The 22105-nt window shown below is 41.6% G+C and overlaps 1 protein-coding gene across 7 annotated transcripts in view; it reads right to left on the reverse strand.

Annotated features, from left to right (window-relative positions):
- Positions 1 to 22105, reverse strand: part of diaph2 (diaphanous-related formin 2) — a 372410-nt gene that overhangs the window by 252575 nt on the left and 97730 nt on the right. For all 7 annotated transcript variants that reach the window (XM_076739474.1, XM_076739476.1, XM_076739472.1 and 4 more), the window contains 4 exons: positions 6354 to 6428; positions 6194 to 6263; positions 5258 to 5394; positions 1777 to 1885 (listed from right to left, as the gene is read on the reverse strand). In XM_076739474.1, the coding sequence (XP_076595589.1) occupies positions 1777 to 1885; positions 5258 to 5394; positions 6194 to 6263; positions 6354 to 6428 (391 nt within the window). The remainder of the gene's footprint in view (positions 1 to 1776; positions 1886 to 5257; positions 5395 to 6193; positions 6264 to 6353; positions 6429 to 22105) is intronic.

Below are 22105 nucleotides of genomic sequence, written 5' to 3' on the forward strand. Positions count from 1 at the left end.
GCTGTAGTAGCAATACAGCGAACACATTTGGGAGCCAAGAGATGGTTCAGGGGGGATGAATGTTGAGGTGCAGCTATAACGTGGTGTATATTCCCTTGGGAAAAACACCAGCTTGTTGCAGCAAAGGATGCACCGCCATTGAGTGTGTGGTGGTAGTGCCAGGCATGTTCCCAAAAAAAAAAGCTTGAGGGCCCCCGAGCGAGATCTGTGCACTGAAACCTGACATTTTACTGTAACCACCAGAGGCCAGATACATAAAAGAACCTCCACCAAATCTTCACAGAATTTATGTGAGTGAAGAAAGCCATGGAGCTCATGAAAAATTCTTTCTCTTCTCCTGCATACAGATTGATACTTACATCAAGCACCCCAAACATACCTCAGTCATGTTTCGGGGAGCGGGAAGCGGCCGTGTTGGGGACGGTGGGCATTATTTGTGTCAGGTTTACAGAGCGGCAGCGTTGCTACAGGGTGGTTCCAAACACCGTAATTAAAAGCAGCACTGCTGGGACAGTTTTTAAGTTGAAACGCAGAGTTTCCCTCTTGCTCAGCAGACGTGCATAGCCTGAACTACGGCAAAACACATTTTAATCACATTAGCAAGTCTAGTTTTACAGCCCATCACAGGTTTTGGATAAAAAGTCTATTAATTTCCTTGAACCCCCTGCATCAGCAAAGCATTTTAATTTACTTCACAATTAGCAGGGCTTCATTTCATTAATGGCAAAATTTAAAGGAAAAACAACAGCCTCCTAATAAAAGAATATCTACTTTCACTTCCACCACCCGCCTCATCAGTTCCCTTCATGACTTTTCCTTCATGACTTCACAATCCCTGCAGTTAAAATGGGTAATTCCTTAAGTAATTCCCCGCTTTTGCTTCCACAAAAACATGTTTTAAGCGGCGTTTTTATTGCCCCTGTATAGTTTTACCTGCTGCTGAAGAACAGCAGTGAAAATTAAGAGAGGTATGGTGCTTTAGTTGCCCTTTCACGTGTCCTCTGAGACCTAACTTGACAGCAGCATGGAAAAAAGCAAGGGGAGGTATTTGTTAGAGGCGAGAAAAATGAGTAAGGTAGTGAGAGGAGGAGAAAATGTGAGAAAGAGAGGAAGAAGACAGAAAGCTGAGAGGAACTCAACGTCTCTACTTTCTTTATTATCATTTTCCTGGTGTTTGCAAAAAAAACAGGGTAGTTCAGTAGAAGCAGGTGTTTTTGATTAAAGCAGTGGTGACGGAGCTCGGGGTGCATTTCAATAGCCCAGTGATCACATCCCATCATGTGCACGAGGTGCAGTGAGGTTGACAAGCGAACCAAAGACAGGAAGAGAAGCAGAGGAAAAACACATGTATGAAGACAGCTGCGGCTGAGGTGCAACGGGCCCTGGAGTGACACAACTGTCAATTTCAGTCTTACCCGGCATCAAATGTGGTCTTCATGACATAACAGAATGTGTGTGAATGACGCCGGACTGTGTCAGGTTTCTGTCAACTCTACATGGCAAAACTGCTGCTTTTGTTGAGAAGTCGCTCGGTTCTTTTGGGTAGTGTGAGTCAGTGTGCACAACTGTTCGAGGCAACCTGAGATGTATACTGTACCACAGAATAATACAGTCTTGAGAACAGTGCTGTGGGGTAACAGAGGTCACTGTGTTAGCCACGAACCATAAAGGCACTTTTATCCTTCAAAAGACTTATTCTGACAAAAGGGCAGCGATGAGTGCGTGATGAATATTAGACATTTATGTGAACTGCTTTTTGGGTGTGCGATTCCTAACCTGGAGCTGCTGGGCTTCGTGGTTCTCCAGTCCCTCCACAATTGAGGCAAATCTCTCTTTATTGTTCCTCTCTGCAGCGATTGTCATGGCAGCTAGAATCTTATCCAGGCTGGAAGAAAACAGAGAACAGGGAGCAGCCACAACACAAAAGTCAACAAACACTTTTATCACCTCACTGACAGGACATTTACTCACAATTTCCAGCTCAAACACCATGTATCTTATCTTCCCTTGTGTGTTGGTGTGGACATTTGCTCAGCCAGTCTTTGGTCACCCTGACAAACGCTGCTGCTTTCCATCCATTTGTATGCAATCTGGTCTATTATTGCTGCAGTGTTCAATTTTGACTTGATCGTGCTTGTTACTAAGGTGATGTTAGACAAAAACAGGGTTTTACTGCAAATGTGTTCAGTTGTCAAAAGCAATTGTGGCAGAGTGTATTTGGCTGGGTGAGAAAGGGTGCAAATTATTGCAGGGACTGCCAGACTAATGTGCAAATACACCTATTGAGAAGGTAAGCAAATTAGAGTACTTGCAAAGGCTCAAGGCAGCTCAGCTAAATAGACCATTCGACAATTTCAGCCACTAAATTCTGAATGGAAGAGAAATTCTGTGCTCAACACACAAACACACACACACACAGGACTGCAATAAAAGCAAATTGATGTCTTATGTGCACCTATGTAAATCGTGATTTACAATGTGAGTACATAATAATTGGTAACAGGTGGTCATCATCAATTAAGAAACTCAACAGCTTAACTCCCTGTCCTCCACCTTCCTACTCCCGTGGGTACAAAAGAACTCTCAGGCTGATATATAAGTCCCCCCCTCTGTCCTAATAAATAAATAAATAAGAAATAAACAGTCCCACTCGGCCAGATGTTGAAATATCAGCTGTAGGGATCAGCCAACTGATGCATGTGCCAATGTGTGCGCTCACACATACACACGGGCCTGATTATATTAAATCAACCCAAAAAATATCACTTTCAGGATGACAATGGGAACACAGTTGCTTTTTGAGTGAGGGAGATCACGTGTCTGACCACAACGACTGTATGTGTGGAGTAAGCCTGACACAGAGATAAATGGAACGGCCATGCTCTGTGATAGGGGTTACAAAGTCACAGACAAGCATGGGGAGCTGCATACTGAGCAGCTTTAAAGCTGGTTCAGACGACGCTTCAAAACAGCCGAGATAGATCTGCTTAACTTGTCGTGTTCCCTTTTGATGCTGTCAGCTGAAGTGGGTGTTGAACATGAGCCAGCGTCACAACATTGGTAGGCAGAGAAGTTTCTGAGGAAGAAAGTGACGCCTCAGCTCCTTTGGCTGTCATTTCTACAGGATACGTACATTTTAATGCAGGGCTATGATCATGGCAAAGATTTCCATGTTTACTTCAACCTATTCTTGAATACTTTGAGAGTGGTGAGAGAGACAGAAAGCGAGAATGAGTGAGGGAGACTTTTATTATCTATACACCCAGTATCTGGTTAAATATAGTTGTGAGTGTGTTTGTATGCAAGCAGCAGAAGTCTGCATCTGAGTGTTGCAGTGGTGACTCTAATAGACAACATTCACATGGGTCTAATTGCTCATTCACTGCATCAATGCATTGATTATGCACAGATTCAGCTGCATCTATGTGCATGAGCCACACTTAAAGTGGAATTAAGCTGACTGAGCAATAATCTGTTTAAAAACACTTTGATCAAGCTAAATGGGATTGGTTGTCTGTATTTTGACTTCCTGACAAGGAACTGACAGTTCGGTAGAACTTGTCCACGAAGTAAACTTTGTACAACCTGAATCCAGAACACCATTAGAGCAATCGCCTGCTAAGATGAGACAGAAATTCCATCTGTGTCAGCGTCAAAGGCTGCAGCAGGTTCTGCTACCCATGCTGCAGTGGAAACTGTTAACTCGTTTGACCCGAATAAGGGCGCAAGCCCTCGAACAATAATGCACAGCATCACAACATCTAAAGATGAATCAGTACAGAGTCATGCTCTCAACTAAAGATGCTTGACACGCATATTATTAAGGCCCAACAGTGCACAAAGTATTCCAAATCATATTGCAATATTTAGTACAATAATTGACAAAAAGGTTGATATGCTGTTACGCTAAACGCCTGTTTAACCGCATTTTTTTGGACCACTTACTGAATATAATTGCAATTTTTAAAAACTGAATTAACTAATTAATAGTGAGCTTAAGCTTCACACTTCTTGATATTCTGCAACTTCAACATTTATCACTTTTGGATTGCACTTTTTATTTTGGAAACCGTGACAGTCACAGAGCCGCAAGCATAAAGGCCTATTTGGATGGTCAAAGATGTGAGACGCAGTGCTGAACTCAGCTTCTCCAACAGAATTTGTGGGTTTGTTTATTTCCACCACTGCATACAGACTGACTTTGAAGCGCCATTGTTATTCTAGTCTGGCCCTGTGGGAAACAATAAAAAACACTCCCCTAAATCCAATTTATAAGCTGTCAGACAGGTTGTGTGTCCATGGCAAACTACACTGAGTAGTTCCACACATTAAAGAGACTGAACTGCATCATCTGACCATGTGATCCCAAAGATTTCTATACTGCCTGAGGTCATCTATAAATGCAACAAACTGTATGTTTCACAGTCGGTAAACATGTATGCACGCAGTCCAATCACTGAGTACATGCCACCCAGTGGGAGAAGATTGAAGAAATAGTGATGTTCCAGTGTTTACAAGAAGCAGCGGTCGCCTTCCCTCTTGCTGTTTCAGAGCATGTAAACATAGCAGAGATGGACCATATCGCTTTCATCATTACATTTTTTTTTTCATCAGTCAGGATTTAGAAATGGTGCTGTGCCGTTTCCATATCGGCTGTGATTTACTGAGAAAGATGGGAAAATACGTCCCTCAACTCAACTTTGAATGCAGAAAACTTAAACTACTATTAAACTACTTCCCCGCACTTTGGTGCTGTGAGCGAGAAACGAGTAATGCAGAAAGTTTTTGTTTTATTTTCTGAGGTTTTGAGGTGCCGGTGAAACATGAACTATATCAAAAACCCTGCAAATACAACTGAAGCTTTAAATTTCATGAGCTGACCCTTTAATTGTGACAAAATCTTCTCCTTACTTATGTATATATGCATATTTACTTCCACACAGTTTGTGCCGTATAGCTGTAACCTCTCAGGAGCAGCATTGTGTTCACATTTGGTCTGACGTGCGGAGGTCTATGATACTTCTTCGCTTTCACTACGTTACTGCTCTGGTTTGTTGTGTGTTGTGTCTTGTAAGCACATGCAGGCTGGACAGCTTTTGGTGCACAACACTTAATAAATTATTTACTTAGATGTCAAGTAGGCAAGCATATGATAGGGATGTCTCTTTAATAGCATGCAAAACATGAGAAGGTCTGCGAGAGCAAGATGTGTGAAAATGAATGTGACAAATTATCAGGTAATTAGACATCAACTTACATGTTTTCCTCTCCAATAATACAGAAAGCAGAGAGGATTTTGACAATTTCTGTCATCATGTTGGTCTGTTTGGGGTCAATAGCTCGGGCCAGCAACAACAGGCTCCGCTCATCTCCCAGGATCCTTTGCAGTCCATACTGTGAGACATGGAGAGGAGGAGGTGGGATGGTGAAAAGGTCCATTGGGTATAAATAATGAGAGCATTTGCATTCATGGGGAACTTTCACTTCAAGTAAAAAATGAATTACACAAAGAAGCGCTAATGCACGTAAATTATAGTTAGCCTTAATTTTCTTTTAAGGAGGGACAACGAGGCCATGGGAAAAAAAAAAAATGGAGAGGATGATGAATTAATTCAATTCAGGACAGGACTACAGGGACAAATACTTATAGTCTCCTGTACCTTCTAGTCTCCCCGCAACTGAAGGAGTGGGCAGAGATGACCACGTGTGGGGATTAACTCTAGGGGAAGCAATATCAATAGTTCATCTATCCTTGAAATGTGTGCCACTTTTGAGAAATGAGCCAGACCTTCCTAAAAAGGATAATTAAAAGATCTGAGACTGTGAGCTTGAAATGGTAAAATTAGCTTCACTTTACTGTCTCATTGTCCCAGGCCCAGAGTCCAGATTCAAAGCGGGCTTGGAATCGTGGCTGCCTGGGCTATCATTAGAAATGTCTAGGATTTTTAATCTAAGTGCACAAAGAGCGGCCTCTGTCCTTGTTTGTGCTGTTTAGTTATTGGTACACAACGCTCATCTTCTACGAGATAATTTCAACATAATTAAAATGAATGGTAAAATTTCATGGCAGCGACTCCTTTTGAATCATTTTAGGTTGTTCATGATCGCTTCCATGGAATATCACTTCATCATGCAGGTATACTGACATGGAGTCATTAACTAATCAATCAATTCATCACTGACTCATACAAACCTTATTGTTCATGAAAGCTTTCAGGCACTGGATAAGTTTATGCTGGTTCCGTTTATCAATACTCTCTTGCCTGGAAAAAAAAAAGGACATTGTGATTAAATGAACAGAACCTGCTGCTATATAAATTACACAGATATGGCAGCTGTAGGCGATCACTCACTGTTTCTTGTCCAGCAGCTTCTCCAAAGCATCCAAGAGTAGACCAAGACCCTCATGACCAAAGTTATTGACCCAACTAGAAAGAAGACACAGACAAAACAAAAAAAAAAAAAAAAAAATCAGTCACGCAATATTCAGACAGAGTTGTCCTTGGTTGGCTGGTTTACGGTAAGCCCTGCTGATTGACAGATGGATGCAAACACAAACAATATTGTATTAACCTCAGAGGAAATCAGTCCACCCTGCCCTCTCTGACACTCAATACAGTCTGAACGAGTGTGCATTTAAACTGTACCCATCTACAAGCAAATGAACACCCATCCATCTTAACTAGTGTTCCCATCGCTAAGCGGTTTGTATCCAGGCCCCCCCCTGTGAGCTGCTATGTTCCTGTGCCAAAAGATTAAGCAATGCAAGTGAGATAACACTGTAATCGATAATGGATCGCGAGAGATAATTGGCTATAAACCACAGCGTATCAGGAGACGGCAAATGATCCAGTGCAGATGAGCCCGTTTGTCTAAGCTAGAGGAAGAGAGAGGCGGGAGGAGGGTGGGAGGGACAGTGTGGCCGCAGCCAGATTATGTCATTAGCATTACTTGTTTTCAAGGCCCTAACTGTCAATAATGCAAAATGCATGGAGCAATTTTCTGACATTAATGGGGCATAAGTCAATGATTTATCCCGCCTTTTTGACAATAATTTGAAATAATAATGGTTTGAGTATTAAAGTCATTTGTATTGACTCGGTGAGTCGGAAGAGACCCTCAATTAGGGATGAGATGCATTAGCCTGAGGCAACTGGCAAAGTTGAGGTGAGGTATGTCTTTGATCTGTGACGAAATTAGCACATGCTACAACGCCCCCCAACTGCCATAATAACTCAAACTTCATCAGCAGACAAGCAAAACCAATTGATAGCTTAGTGATATTTAGTGTAGTGTATAATGATGATCTGCTCTCTTAATACAAACAAAACATCACACTGTTGCAAATCTATGAACATCTGTTGACAATGAGCCTTCAAGTTTGAACGCTGCCTTCTAGCATGTGCTTTGCGCGTATTTAAGGCCATAACAGAGGAAAGAACCAACTGGCTCACTTTACTGCAGAATAATAATGCAGTTATATGTATTTGTGATACAGAGGTGGTAGGAGTAAATGAGAGACTGGGACAACAAAGAGGGAGAGGAGGCGACATGGCTGAGGGAGCACAATTCAGTAAATCCACAGTCTTTGTTTATGCTCCTTAGTAATGATGGTAATGTCAGTCTTCAGAGAGCTGGAAATGGAACCAATATTTGCGAAGAGAAATTCTGTTTATTACGCAGCGTAACTGCAATATGAGATTTTGGGAATGGTGTGCGACCTCAACAAGGTGCGTGTGTGTGTGTGTGTGTGTGTGTGTGTGTGTGTGTGTGAACAGCGCTGAAGGAAAAAAAAAATGTTTTGTCCTCTGCAGTAAGGACAAGCGGAGGTTCCACGTAATTATCATGTCATGCTTTGCAAGGAAGTACGTATGCATAACATGTTCACCTCTACCTTCAAAAAGTGTGTGTTTATGCCTTCATTAAGCGTATCCTACTGAAACTTATCTCTTAATGTCCTAATCATGACTACATGCTCGCTCTCTTTCTCTGTGCCTCCACTGTGTGCTCTCTAGAGTTACAACAAAACAGCTCAAAATGCAGCTCCATTTAGAAAACAGGGCTCCTATTCGTTACACTGACTATATGAGATAAATGTAGTTATTACAAGCCTGATTCCACAAAAGTTGGGACGCTGTGTAAAACCAAAATTAAAAACAGAATCATTTGCAAGTGAACTGTGTTTACCGACAGCAGTTGTACAAAGTGTTGCAGAGCCCATGCAGCAATATCTTTTATACAATCATGTGTTCACAAAGCGGTGAACCTCGCTCCATCCCTGCTTGAGCCTTTCCAGGATGCCCCTTTCATACCCATTAGTTACGAATGACTGTTATTAGTAGTTTCTGTCTGATAGTTTTCTTTCTTCCCTCTCTATATTTTGTGTAAAATGATAATAGCCGACTCTCTTAAACAATGAATAAATTGGGTTTGTTTTACAGGTAGATCTTATCTCCATAAAACTTCATACTTAATAATAAAACATTAAATTAAATGAAGATAGGAATGTCTTCATGATGATTCTCATGATGACCCAAACAGAACAGAAGGGAGGCTCTGGAGGAAAATAAGAGAAACTGAGCATCTGGTATGTTTGGGAATCAGCTTTCATACGCAGATGCCGTCGCAGAACAACCAGTCAGGGAAGCCATCCACTGACTGACTGTGACCAGTAGAGTGAAAGAGTGACGAACCACTCCAGTGGTCAGAGCAAGCCAAAGTTTCACTTAACTGTGTATCGACTCTAAAAAAAAAAAAATAAATAAATCAGACAACTCTCCATTTTGTTGCGGTGACGATCCATTTTTCAGTTTTTCAAGTAGTACTGTCAAGTTTTTATGTGGTGGACAGCATTCTGTTACACCTCTGGTGCTGTTCAGGTACTCAGAGGCCAGACACACCACATTTTGACATTCAAATGCTGTTTTGAACATCATTACATTAATCGAGAGCTAAAAACGTAGCTGCAGATGAGTCAAGAACTAACACATGTAGCTTTAGACTTAGACTGCTTCTTTACTGATCCCAATTTGGGAGATTATTTTGTTGCAGTAGCAACACAACTTGTTGGAAAACATCACAAGTACCAACTATTCACAAGTCAGAAAGCTTTACTAATAAATACCTTCAACAGAGAAGCTGCACTAATTAAGTGGGAACGTAAATTGGAAATCTGGCAGCAGATGTTGGTGGAAAATGTCTGATGTCTGCTCCGTGTTTACCTTCTCTCTATTGTTGTTGGAATGAAACTGAATAGACAGACTGAGATTGCCTGTGCAGAATATCTTTCATCAAAAATGTATGTCTTGCTGCAGGTTGCAACATAATGCGGTTGTCCTCAAGGTTTTTAAGGCACTTAATGTTTTTGACTCCTCGCTACATCCCAGACTGTCTATCATTTTCTGTCCCCTCACGTATACCCTTAGGTCCTCTGCAGCTTGCCTTCTAAATGTCCCCAAAGTTACCACAAAGAAAATGAGAGATGGTACTTCTACAGTGCTTGTCCTGAGGCGATGAAATCCCTTTTCTCTGTTCATCAGAGAAACTGCCGCAGCGGACAACATGCTATTAAAACTGCTAACACAAATAACAATGCTAACAACACTACTGCTACGACTCCTGGTTGTAGTAGTAATAATGTCACAATCAACTGCGACAGACTGCCGGCTGACCAGTATTAGCATCAACAAACGCTACAAGCTTCCAGTATTTGGGTATTCTAATCAGACGACTCTCGCTGCTCAGGAAGCAGAGCAGCAACACTTGCATTGATGCTACAGCTCATGTTTGGTCAAACATAACGTACTTGTACCTCTGGGCCAATGTAGAAATTCAACATTAAAGGACAAGAGATCGAATCAGTTCCTTATCAGTCTCTTCTCCTAATGTGGGCATACATCCAAGGATTTCATTAACTTGGGGGAGAACTTGTTCATCTAATATTGATGGCTATAATCCTCTAGTTAAGTGCCACCAAATTGTGTTACTTTCTGCAATCATGTAAATCCCGCAGGCGAAATGAAAAATTCATGGTTGGTCTGAGGGAAGCAATTTCTTATTTTATATTTTGTGTGATTTCTACTGTCTTGACGCAATTATTGTTGTAGTTATGCTAACTGCTATAAATTACATGCAATGGAAACCTTGCAGTTTAGCCCAAAAACAAGTGTTTAGATATAAACAAGATGTTTACTCGCAAAGGTGTGTGCTCACTAAAGAGCATTTCAGCCATTTTGGGGTGGACTTGCTGTTAACTTAATGTAAAAAACTCAAAATGTCTTGCAGCGAGATGCCAGTCTGTCTTTCTGTCAAATGACATTTGTTTCCCAAAAGACTGAAAGACGTTATTGACTTTCTGACATGAGCTGACATAACAAATGTCACCATGCATGAGAAAATATTCATCCATCCATCCAATTTTTACACTGCTTATCCTGTTCAGGGTCACAAGGGACTCCAGCCTATCCCATCATGCATTGTATGAGAGGCGGGGTACACCCTGCACCGGTCGCCAGTTTATCATGGGACTAACAAAACCTGGAGGAAACCTAGAACATGTAAACTCCACACAGAAACACCCCAGATCATGGCTGGCAGATTCTACCCAGAGGCCATGTCGCTGTGAGGTGACAGTGTTACGCACTGAGCCGCCATAAGAAAATATGAGCATGTATGGTGGCGTGTGCACTCTATCTATCTCTGCTCTTATATTTACAGTATTTTCAAGGTAAGCAGTAGTGAGCCTTTGCTGCTTTAAATAAAAAACCACGACATCCGATCAATCACCTGCTCACTTCATCATTCAGACAGCCTTCACACAGCTCACTTCAAACTGCACTTCAAGGTTCCTCACTTCAACAAAATTATCTGCAATAGCGCGTCAGTCCTCACACATGATAGTCTCATTACCGGTTTCTTTTTACTTCCTCCATCACACGTGCTCAGCAGTATCCATACATGTTGCCAGAGTGGGCAGAGTGCTACTTCTTGTGCTATTCCTGGCTGTGTTTTGTGTCATGCTCAAGGGAATACAACAGTGTCTGCATGCTCCCATGTCTCTCTCTCCCGCTGCGTGCATGTCTGCCTCTCCCATCTGTGTGAATGCCGTGCTGCCTCTTCTGTGTTTGTGTGGCCTGTCCTTCCTCCACGTCTACATGGTTGAGAGGAGGCTCATGTCTTACCTATCTGGAGAGACCCAACGCTGCTCGAGGTCCTCCTGGATCCACGCTCTTCACTATACAGTCTACATACGGTATATACGTTTTTCACCAAAGTTTGTATCTATTATATTATCTGTTCAAATGACAACCACTGCATGTGTATCCATCCTTGGAGATGGATCCTGCCTCTGCTGCTCTTCCTTGCTTTCTTCCTTCTCTCCAAAACATCTCCCAAAGTTTAGGGGAGTTAATTCGTATCCACAGACAGAGGCTGTCAGATGATTGTAAAGCCCCCCGAAGCAAAATTCTCAGCTATACAAATAAGATTGACCTGACTTACAGTGTATATAGTTCTGTATTTACTAAAAGCGAGGGTAGAATATTGTATCTATGAGTGTGGAAAACAACGCATAGTGTGTGTAGAGTTCTGCAAATACTTGGCGAGGGAATTGTTAGTACATGATGAAAAGATTACTGTGCATCAGCAGCCACAGTAAGTGACTCAACAGCCACAGAAACAGTGAGAGACAGACACTCTCTCACCCTTTCTGTTTGACTGATTGCCGGTCTCGTGTTTAGATGGCTTGTACGCGCATTGATTTCAGTCTATAGACCAGTTTTATTATTCTATCATGGCTAGGTGGGGAGCTTTGTTATTGAAAGCTTCTGTGCGAGTGCAATATCTTTCATATTGTATTACAGGCACAGCCATACAACTGTCCCTCTGTGGGACTACTGACCTATTCATTGCCACAGTATTCCAGTTGAGGCTCAAAGCAACAAATAGCTCTGAACATTATAGCAGGAAACCAAGCACCACCAGCGTCTGCTTAGTGATTTACCATGCCAAACATGGAGCTACATTATACTCTGATCAATTTAATAGGCTGCTGAAATAACAATAATGCACAAGGCCTATCAGATGACAGATACTAGATACAAAATATTAACTGCACTTTTCTGTTCATCACATCTCAAAAAGTAAGAAATTTCAAAAAATAGCTATTATTAGGCAACATGTTTTTTCCTTTTTCTATTGTGTCCTTTGTAGTTTTGGTTTATCTGATTACATCTGAAAACTGTCCACTAGCAATTTCAGTATTAAAGGTTGTAACTTTGTAACTAAAATATTCTTAAAAGGTTTGTAAAGTATTGTTTTATCTGTTTAGAGTCATAAAATTAATGTAAGTATATGCTTTCTCCCTCAATGCTTACCTTTGACACAAACACAATGAGGATGCAGTGTTACCAGTACAAAAACAGAACTAAACTAAAGTATTCAACAAGTGATTCAAAATAAGATAATTATAAAATGTACATCATGAAAATTACAGGTGATACGATTTATAGCAAAACTGATTAAAAAAACATGCAACACAAAACCTAACTTATTTTCTTAGCCTACATTATATGAAATCTACTAAAAAATAAACAAAAATGAGAGTTTTTCATCAATGTCAGAGCTCCCACGAGGCACAAATTCCCTTTACACGCTCAAAAACAAAATGTGTCAGCCAACAACTAATTCATTAATGAAACTCACCCATTATTACACTAATAGAGTGTACCACTTGCACTACCTAGACTCAGTTGTACTCTGCTGTATATACATGTAGACAGTATGCACTCAAACAGAACATCAGTGACCAGAAGTGTTGGACCTGTGCCGGACAAACAGCCTGACACTGCTGTTCCCCAGAGCTACACTGATAGTTCATCGAAACATTACTATTTCACAACCTGAAAGCGTGTGATGGACTCAGGGTGGTTAGAATCTCATGCCATAGAAAGCCTGATGAATTATCCCACATCCTGGTTACGAAACTACACGAAACACTCTACAAAAGACGACACACGCATATAGGTCCAGAACCTGAAAGCATCAATTGCAAGAACATTTTTCTTACAAAATCCTTTACAGAATTCTACCATTCACTGTTTCTTCTGGTATTTTATTGACCCTTATTCATAGAAATTTGAGAGTTCATCGATGCAATAGAACCAAGGTAAAATTAAGTTGCTGTTGATCTGTGCTGTCCTTGAAAGAGAACAACGAGCAGCTGATATCCTTCATATGTAACTCCAGGTAACTCGGCTCTCTTCATCCCAGTGACAGGTGCTGTGTCACTCCATTCAGCTGTTCTGATCGTACTGCAGGCCTCAGGCTGGCACAGATCTTAAACAAAATGCATCACAGCAGATTTTAGCCTGGCCAAGGCAATAACACTTGTAACTAATATGCCTTTTACTTGACAGATAAACTCTTTGAAGGACTAATTTCTCTTCAAATTATATTTGATAATAATATAATAATACCCCAAAAAAAACTTGTTTAAAACTGAGTCACTGCAAAGGACTGTTCACAGAAAAAAGAGGAGCAGTTGTGATATTTGATACTGGTACAATATTCCTGGTGTGAACTCTCTAAGAAAGTGACTGCTGGCATAGGCGAGCACGCACAGGAACAGCAGCAGTGCAGGACTCGAAAGGAGCACTTTGAACTTCTAATGGTATCTGATTCTAAGCTTGATTCCAGAAACCGTGGCTCTAACCTAGACTGAAGCTCAGGCCTACGACACAGGCTTTTCCTGGTGGAACCGAAGGTGTCTGTGAGTGTTTGTATGTGCAGGGATGCAAAACAAAACTCAGAGAAGGCAGCGATCGTGTGCGCCTGCATGTGCATGAAAGGAGAGTGAGAGACTGGGGAATGCAGGTCTCTATCAGAATTGAATCAACTAGTAAGTGCAGACGCCTGACAGCACACTACGCTCCCCAGTCACTTTGAAACCACCACCCGCAGAGTGCAAAACACTCTTGAAATTTCTAATTATCCCCTCAACACCACGAAGGATTCCTACACAACAGTTCTCACTGCCAGGCGACGGTAGGCAGAAAACAGCAGCACTACTGGCAGATTGCAGGTTGATTAGACCAATTAATTTAATTGTTCGGTATACTTTAAATCTGTATGTGTTGTGGAAGATCAGAGTAAGGATCATCAGGTTTGATGTGATGTATCTGCACGTTCCTCAGGCTTCTGCAGAAATGAGTTTCATCTTTCAAGGAGGAGAGGGAAATGCAGTGGCAAGCACTTCTTTGAGGTAACTGATTCTATTTTCAAAGCCATAAAGTCGCCATTTTGCTCAAGCTTTTGTTGCCGTCACCTTATACAGTACATGTATAAAACCTTTCGCCAAGTGTCAGTTTGCACCTCCCAGAATGTGGGTGTATGTTTGTGCTATTATTTGAAATCTGCTGGGAACTCCTAAAACATCAGGACAGCTCTGCATCGCTCCTCGACCGTGAAGCAGACGGGATGACTTTCGTAGGTTGGGAAAGTTGATAAATGCTTTCACTCCTAAGCTTAAAAGTAGGAACAAATATGCGTCGCTCTGTCAATCTGGACCAGATGGGACAGATTTCCTGCTCGGATGTTTGTTAAATATGGGCTCAGGGCACATGGGATTCTGGGTCATGTCCCACCTACCAGAAAACATGAGAATATTTCTAGAAGTTTGCGTCTACTTTTTAGGACGTAATAATATAAATACCGGTGATTTGATCAAGCTGTTCTGTTCAAAATGTTAACACTCAAAAACACACGATATCACACATTGTACTGTGTCCAAAGGCATCATATCCTCCAAATTTAGAAACAGATATTTCTACATTATGAATGTATCACTTTGGGCCGTAACAGATATGGGTATCTTGGAGGTTAACAGATGGTGTCATAAAATGAAATAGGCATCACTCTTAAAATATACCCAGACACTGGGGACATTTATGTCTCCAAAAATCGTTTTCATTGCCTCTGAGGAAGAAGGGCGAACGTCAACTGTGAAGTCAGCCGCAAGGGTAAAAACTAGTTAACTTGCTCATTTATGACTGCTCGTCACGTCTGTTGAAGACGTTGTCGTAACATTCGTGCCAAATTTAACAGTCAAATAAAAATCTGTGAATGCTATGAAATGAGAATGATTGTACCATCCTGAAACGTAAAAGACAAAAATCAGTGCGGATTCATGTGTAATGATTAATGTATAAATTACTTGTTACTGTCGGGGGGGGGGGCCTAAAAGAGCAGAGAAACCTTTGTCTTCAGTCTTCTGCTAAATAATTATGTGATTTCTGAATCTTTCCTGTCTTGTTTCTCCTTGACAAGCCACAGAGCAAACTAGTCAGAGGCCTGGAAGGTGACAGCGGTTCGTAATAACACTGGGAGTCTTGAGAGTAGACTCCCACAGCGTAGAGCAAAGAAAATTACCCCACTGGAAAGATTCCACCTCCACTTTACTTCTCTGGGGTCATATTTTATGGTGCTGACAGGTTAGGCTTTGGATATCTTGCGTCTGTCCTGCTTCCTTCCTCATCTCTTCCTGGAGGATGTTAAATCTTGATCGTCATGGTAGGAAAAAAAAAAATCAAATTGCTATTTTTCCATTACTCTACAAAGTGATGGGTTGGGAAGAGATGGTGCTTGATCCAGAAATTTCAAAGGTGTCAGACTGTCATGTGTCCTGAGGTAGCCCATCCCCCTGAACTCCACTAAGGACATCTGCTTTTTAAAGCTATATTTAACCATTTCAAATTGACACAGAGTCTGATTGAGCTTACAAAAGCACTGTCCAGGATAACAAAGTGAATACAGAGGATCAATTATGGATGATTCACTGAGATAGAGAGCTATTTCCACATCAAAAATGACAAAGTTGAAAGAGTTATTCGCTTCTGTGAAGAATCCATGTCAGACAGAGCCGGCCCATTGATGTCTACTGTACCTAAATCCTCACACAAGTATCATTCATCAGTTCACTCATTGCAGTCGGACTGAGAGCCACCACTCACACTTTGTGCCTGTGCCAGACCGGACTCCTGGCCTATGCTGTCAAGGCTGTTATACAAAAAGAAAAAAACAGTGAGACGTTTAGATGCTCATATATGTTTGATCAGCCCAGCAGCAGATGCTCAGATGGATGTGCTGCTTTGTGCTGGTGGCGACAGGCTGTTGTGCACGCAGTGGACAGAGGAGGCCAAGGGAGGACGAGTCAGGGATGTATGAGTACCTGTTAGTGCTACTAATAAAAAACATTTGTGCCCACGTTGTGGGCTTTTTTGACACCTTTTTGTCTTTAATTGTATGAGTAAGTGAGTAACACATAAAATGTAATAGCGTCAAGTAGAGCAATACCTTTTCAACTTCCAGTAGGCATTTCACTATTTAAATCAAAAAGTAAGATTTGAGGGTCTAGAAATAATATTTCTGGTCATATAAGAGTTTATTTGACTGTAACAGTCAAAGATTATGAGATGAGGGAATGAGGGAATTTGAGTTCTTTTTTGCTCCATCATTATACAGAGAGCACCACCAATCGTTCCTGGCAGAAACGTCCGCGTGTCTCAGTATGTTGTTCAATGCTTTATCAAGCTGGGCATTAGGACAGACAGTCAATAGGACGAGCAGCTTTATGTTAGCAGGCATAGTAACTTCAAAGCTCGTAAAAAGCCCATTACTAGTGTTCCATGCAACCCTCGGTGCTCAGCTACAAGCATTCAACTGAGAAAAGCTGGTGAGACTGATTCAGACTCAGAGACACGCTGTGTGGCAGAGCAGCAAGATCATCACAACAACCCACACCTTGAGTACCCAGACACAGAGAGAAACTCTGGTGTCAGCAAATGCCTCCCGCCTCCACAAAAAGACCCCACAAGAAAATGCCCCAGAGAAAATGTCTGTCTTGTACCGTGAAGATTTCACATAATGAAAAGTTAGGGGCCCAGTTCAATTTTGCTTAAATATGTCTTAGGGATCTGAGAGCTAGCAGATCTAATATGGAAGTCACTGTCGGGATTTGACAGAGTCATAGTGTAATGCTGAGGGCTAAACATAGGGAAGTCAAATGCTGGGGCCATGGATGTGTGCTCTGCAGCCCAAACCACTAAAACGAGTCTCCTATTCTTATATTGGAGTCCGTTGATGGAGTCAGATCAGCAGTGAGCTTAAACCTCACTGTGTCGGAGCTGAAATGAATCTTGCGAAGACAAAATGTAAACATACGTGATGCTAAATTGAAAACAAAAACATGTTTTGCCTATTGAGATATCAAACTCCTGGATATATTCTTACACGGGTCTTGTCGCGGTTTTCACATGTGCGAGACAGAGAGGAAATAACCTGCAAAATGAGTGTGAAAAAGAAACGTCGGACTGAAACACAGCAGGACTTCTCTGCCGCTAAATGAAAAAATAAGAGGGTTGTAATTTTCTGTAAGTTGGCATCTCACTCACGTCAGTGGATTAAGAAATTAATGAAAAGTGGCTAGTCAATCTGACACTTCTAAATTAAGAAGCGAGTATCCAAATGACAAAATTAAAAGGGGGGAGAATGAAGTAGAGGAGAAATAATTGGCTGGGGAAATTCTGATAGAAAGAGAAGTGGAAAACATGGCAGCTGAGGAGAAGAGAGTGGAAACAGAGAAAGCAGCGGATGCTCCAGGCAATGCCATCTGTGGGTGGATCTGCAAAGGCTGCATGCCACACACCTGTGTGGAACTGCCTGGGAGATAAGGCCCTCAGCACAATGGCCCTGTGGCCACCTGTGCTGCCAAACAGGTGCACAGCCTAGCCAATTAAACTATTAGACAAACACAGGCCTCTGGGAGCAAATTAGCAGGCTGCCCAAACATCACAGGAAAAACAAAAAGCAGTGGTAAGCACTCACTGTGAAGAACAACAACACTTTGATGGTGAGACTTTCATGTCAGTGAACAGAATTAAGTTTCACCAAATAAAGTTCTGAATTGGATTTAAATCATGACATAAACGTTGGAAATGTCCCTAGTGTTTAACTGACCACAAAATGTGTTTTTTTGGCTACAAATACTATGAACTAATAGAAAATTGCTCACCATATATCACAGATCAGGACTAAATGTAACTATTGTTTGATTAATGATACTAATATTTCTTAGGTCTTCAACACATGATACATATAGACGAAGAGTTTGGGTAGACAGCTCTAGAACATTAATCATGTATGCTATGACCACTTGTATATGATCAACTGGCCCACTTTGATGGTCAAAATTATCAATCATGTTTACAACACTGACTGCATAATGAAAATATTTAAAGAGGAAACGGACAATTTTTCAACTTTCCCTCCCACAATCATATTTCGTTGTGGTATTATCGTGGCAAAGAAAACCAGATCGCTTCTGTGTCCTCAGAGTCCAGGAAATAGCAACACCACAGGACACGCTGCATTTGTTTCCAAACTTCCATCAAGAAAATGATCAACCACACTTTGGACATAAGAGAGAGGCCAGAAGTATGTTGGCTGAGGAGGTAATGAGAAACTGTCCTAATTTCACATGGAGCAACAGCATACTTTAAGAGAAAACTGTGAACTAGGCCTGAATAAAACATTCACATTAGCTGGTATGTGCAGAGAAGAGCAAACTGGGTTGGTATCGTGCCACAGAGACGGTGATAACATATTTTCTGCCTGTTGATTTTCATATGAACAAGTAGATCGACCCAGTCAGGCTGACTTTGTGCTGTAAATCAGGCCTCTATTTTCCCTGGAGATTGCACCCGGTGGCAGACAGAACTGCATGGAGAAAGCGAGCCTCATAGGGAACCGATCTGAACGCAGATGGTGTCATTATTCTATAGCTGCTACACTGCGCAATCAGCATTGACTTCATAATGAACTTAAATAAAAAAACATATCCACTGCAGTTTAATCTTTTCCTGCTTCCCTGAGTGTGATAAAAAGATGTATCTCTCAGTTGTGATTTGAACACAAACACTGGTTAAGAAAATCTTGCTGCTCTGGATATTACTTGCACGATGAGCCACATTTTTGGAAACGTTTAACCTTGAAGAATACCAAAGTACAGTATATGTTTTGTCATCACATACAGTTTTTAGTATGTCTTAGGATTTGTACCCTGCTGACAAGCTCTTCAGTTCAAGAACACAATTAAAGACGTTTTAGTTTATTTCGACACCAAACAGAGTTCAGGACAACATACGCATTCCTCTGAGAATTTCGGGCCATTTCGGACTGATTCTTCCAACCTCGAAACGGCTGATAAACACAGACCCCAACTTTATAATTCTGCTCTTTACCAGCAAATCGTTTGAACACAGACACGACAATGTTAGACAAAGTTTGTCTGGCTTTTTCAGCTGTGAGAAAACTAGAAAGTAATCATCTCCCAGCTATACACCAGCTTTTCTGTTGGAATGGGAGTTTGTCTCTGTAATGAGAAATACTGTTCAATGATCGACGCTATAAGGTGAAATAAATGGTAGCACACCACGCACAAATGACCAGTATATCTCATTTCTATATATGTACAGGTCCCCAAAATATAAATATTGAAAAGCAGGCCAGCTGATGATTATTCTTAGGAGTAATTTAAACAAGCATGAATGCAGTGCCCTGGCATCTACGTCATGGTTATTTTCAGCATGTGATAACATACCGTACAAAGGTTACATTAACATAGTGGAGTCAGAAGAGTAGCAAACCAACTGTGGGTTTCCTGTGTGTTTTGATCCATGACAATTAAGTGCATTCGTACTGTATTAATTAGGGGTAACCTTATCCACGCTTCAAGAAGACAATCAGTCCCTTTCAACAGGAGAGAAATAATGAAAAGCGTGAAGACAAGCGAGGGACCGATGTTGGTCAACACCAGCACAGTGTTCCTCAGCACGCACACCCAAAGGTGGACCTGTCCCTCAGTGGACTTGGCCATCAGTGGGAGGCGACTTGTCCATAACGCACTGCTCCCTTCCAGGCCAGTCAAAGGTTCGGGCCATTTAAAACACCCACAGAGCAAGCCTGGCCTCACTTACTGTATATCCCCTCGGCACCGGTTGGCCTTTCTGTGTGGACAGGCTGACTTGACTCCCCGCTGCTTGCCAGAAACTGTGAGACTTCACAGCTCTGCAATCACTTGAGGGATAATTACTTCGCTATTCATTATACTATACAGCATACTTTACATAAATGCTAATTCGTGTCGGTGGAGGTTCCTTTGTGTATGTATCATAAGCTAATTATAATCAAGTTACCTTCTACCAATTGAATACCTCTGTATACTTGTCATGGTATCAAACCAACATGTCACGCGGATCCCCTGGTTGGATCACTTCATCTCCTCAGTTTGATGTGGAAGAAGAGCCTTACTGTGAGCGAAAATGTCCACTGTATCCTTTCCATATGTGAATGGCTGTGTGGACCATCTGTTGTTGGAGTGACTGTGCAGGATTTTAGCCAGAGCAGACAACTTAAAGCAGGGATGCGGCAGCAGTGCTGGTAGCAGCCCACAGATTAAATAAAAGCACCTCTGGGGCCGAGCTGGCGGGTCCTATCTTGGCACCGGGGTTAACATGAAAAAAAAAAAACGTGTTCTACTCATCCGGTGACCATTTAATATGCATCATTCACTGATTCACATTAAGAAACATCTCCTCAACAGTAGGCTGGTAAATAATTTAAAGGATCCGCTGTCACTAAGGGCTCCGTTGTACTAGTGGTACCAAATTAAAATTGAAGATCCCATTTATAGGAGAGAAGGTAGAGAATTTGGGTAACAAGTAGAGACAAGGCTTTAAAAGAAAAAAAAAAATCAGTGAGGCCTCGTAATGAATGAGTCAAGAACCAATCAAGGCTCACAGGACAGAGCTGAAAACCCCAAAAATTTAATTATGTCTGACTGCAGTTTTATATAGAGTTATAACAGACTAAAGAGAAGAAGTGCAGGCACTGGCCATTTTTAGTTTGGTAGATTGGAGGCAGGTTGTGCACATGACACAGAGTCACGTGCTTATTAAGGTCTCAGAATGGCTGGCCTTCTGATGTGGAAAACTAGACTTCCTATCAATTAGAGTGTAATAGACAGAGAGGTCTGGAATGACTCCCAGTGACTGTGAGCTTGTGCTCGTTTGGTCAGCTACACCAGTCTCTGTGCTTGTTTAAAAGTTGATGCTGTGTGTCTGTCTTGTCGAACCCAGCTAATCAATCTACGTGGAACAGGTCCAACGCATTTCCTTTACACAAAACCAATTAGAAAAAAGATGTTTTCCAGAAGTCTGATTAAGGCAGATAACATTTAGAGGGATATTACTGGAAAAAGTCGTATTACAGCCATATTTTCTCTCTTCCAAAAGTAAATAAACAGACAGAGGAATCAAATAAACTGCAAGAGCTGTCAAGAGCAAAACACTGTTCTGTTCATCTTCAAGACATTGCAGATGCATATACACTTAGGTGCCAGTTTATTAGGTACACCCACACAGCCCTGAAATAAATCCTTCTTTCGTGAAGTTTACAATTTTCTGTTTTTGTTGAAGGTGAGGTTATGTTTTCCATCCAGTCTGTTTGTCTGTCAGCAGGATTATAGAAAACCTACTGGCTCATGGTAGTGAAGTTCAAAACAAAGTCAACTGCAGAGATACAGCGACTCCACATCACAGTCTAAACTCATGGGTACCAGGAAGCCTCAAACTTCATACAGAAAGCAGTTAAGGAGCACATGGGGACAGTGGTTTCAGGGGGGAACCAAAACACACTTTTTTCACACACTGAGGTTTGGCTATGGAAACATACACACCAACGGGAACTCTTCGCAGTAAACTCCACCAGAGATATTAAGAAAAATATGTGAACTTTACGCTTCACGAGAACAAGTGATAATATTGAGTGTGAAGTTTGCGCTTGCAGATTTGCATATCAGAGAAGAGTCGACGATTGGCCTTGGCGGAGGTCTCCGCTCCCCGAGTGCCCTTCTGCTTCAGCTGTTTGATCATTTTGGAGGAAGTAGTTTGTGGTGCTGTTGAACTGTATTGCATCATACAGAGAGATGTTTCTGTCATTTAGCATACCCTCGCTGACACAGATGGGGTGGACAAATTAAAAGAAACACCTG

The sequence above is a fragment of the Chaetodon auriga genome, chromosome 9, assembly GCF_051107435.1.
Source record: "Chaetodon auriga isolate fChaAug3 chromosome 9, fChaAug3.hap1, whole genome shotgun sequence".
Classification (NCBI taxonomy): Eukaryota; Metazoa; Chordata; class Actinopteri; order Chaetodontiformes; family Chaetodontidae; genus Chaetodon; species Chaetodon auriga.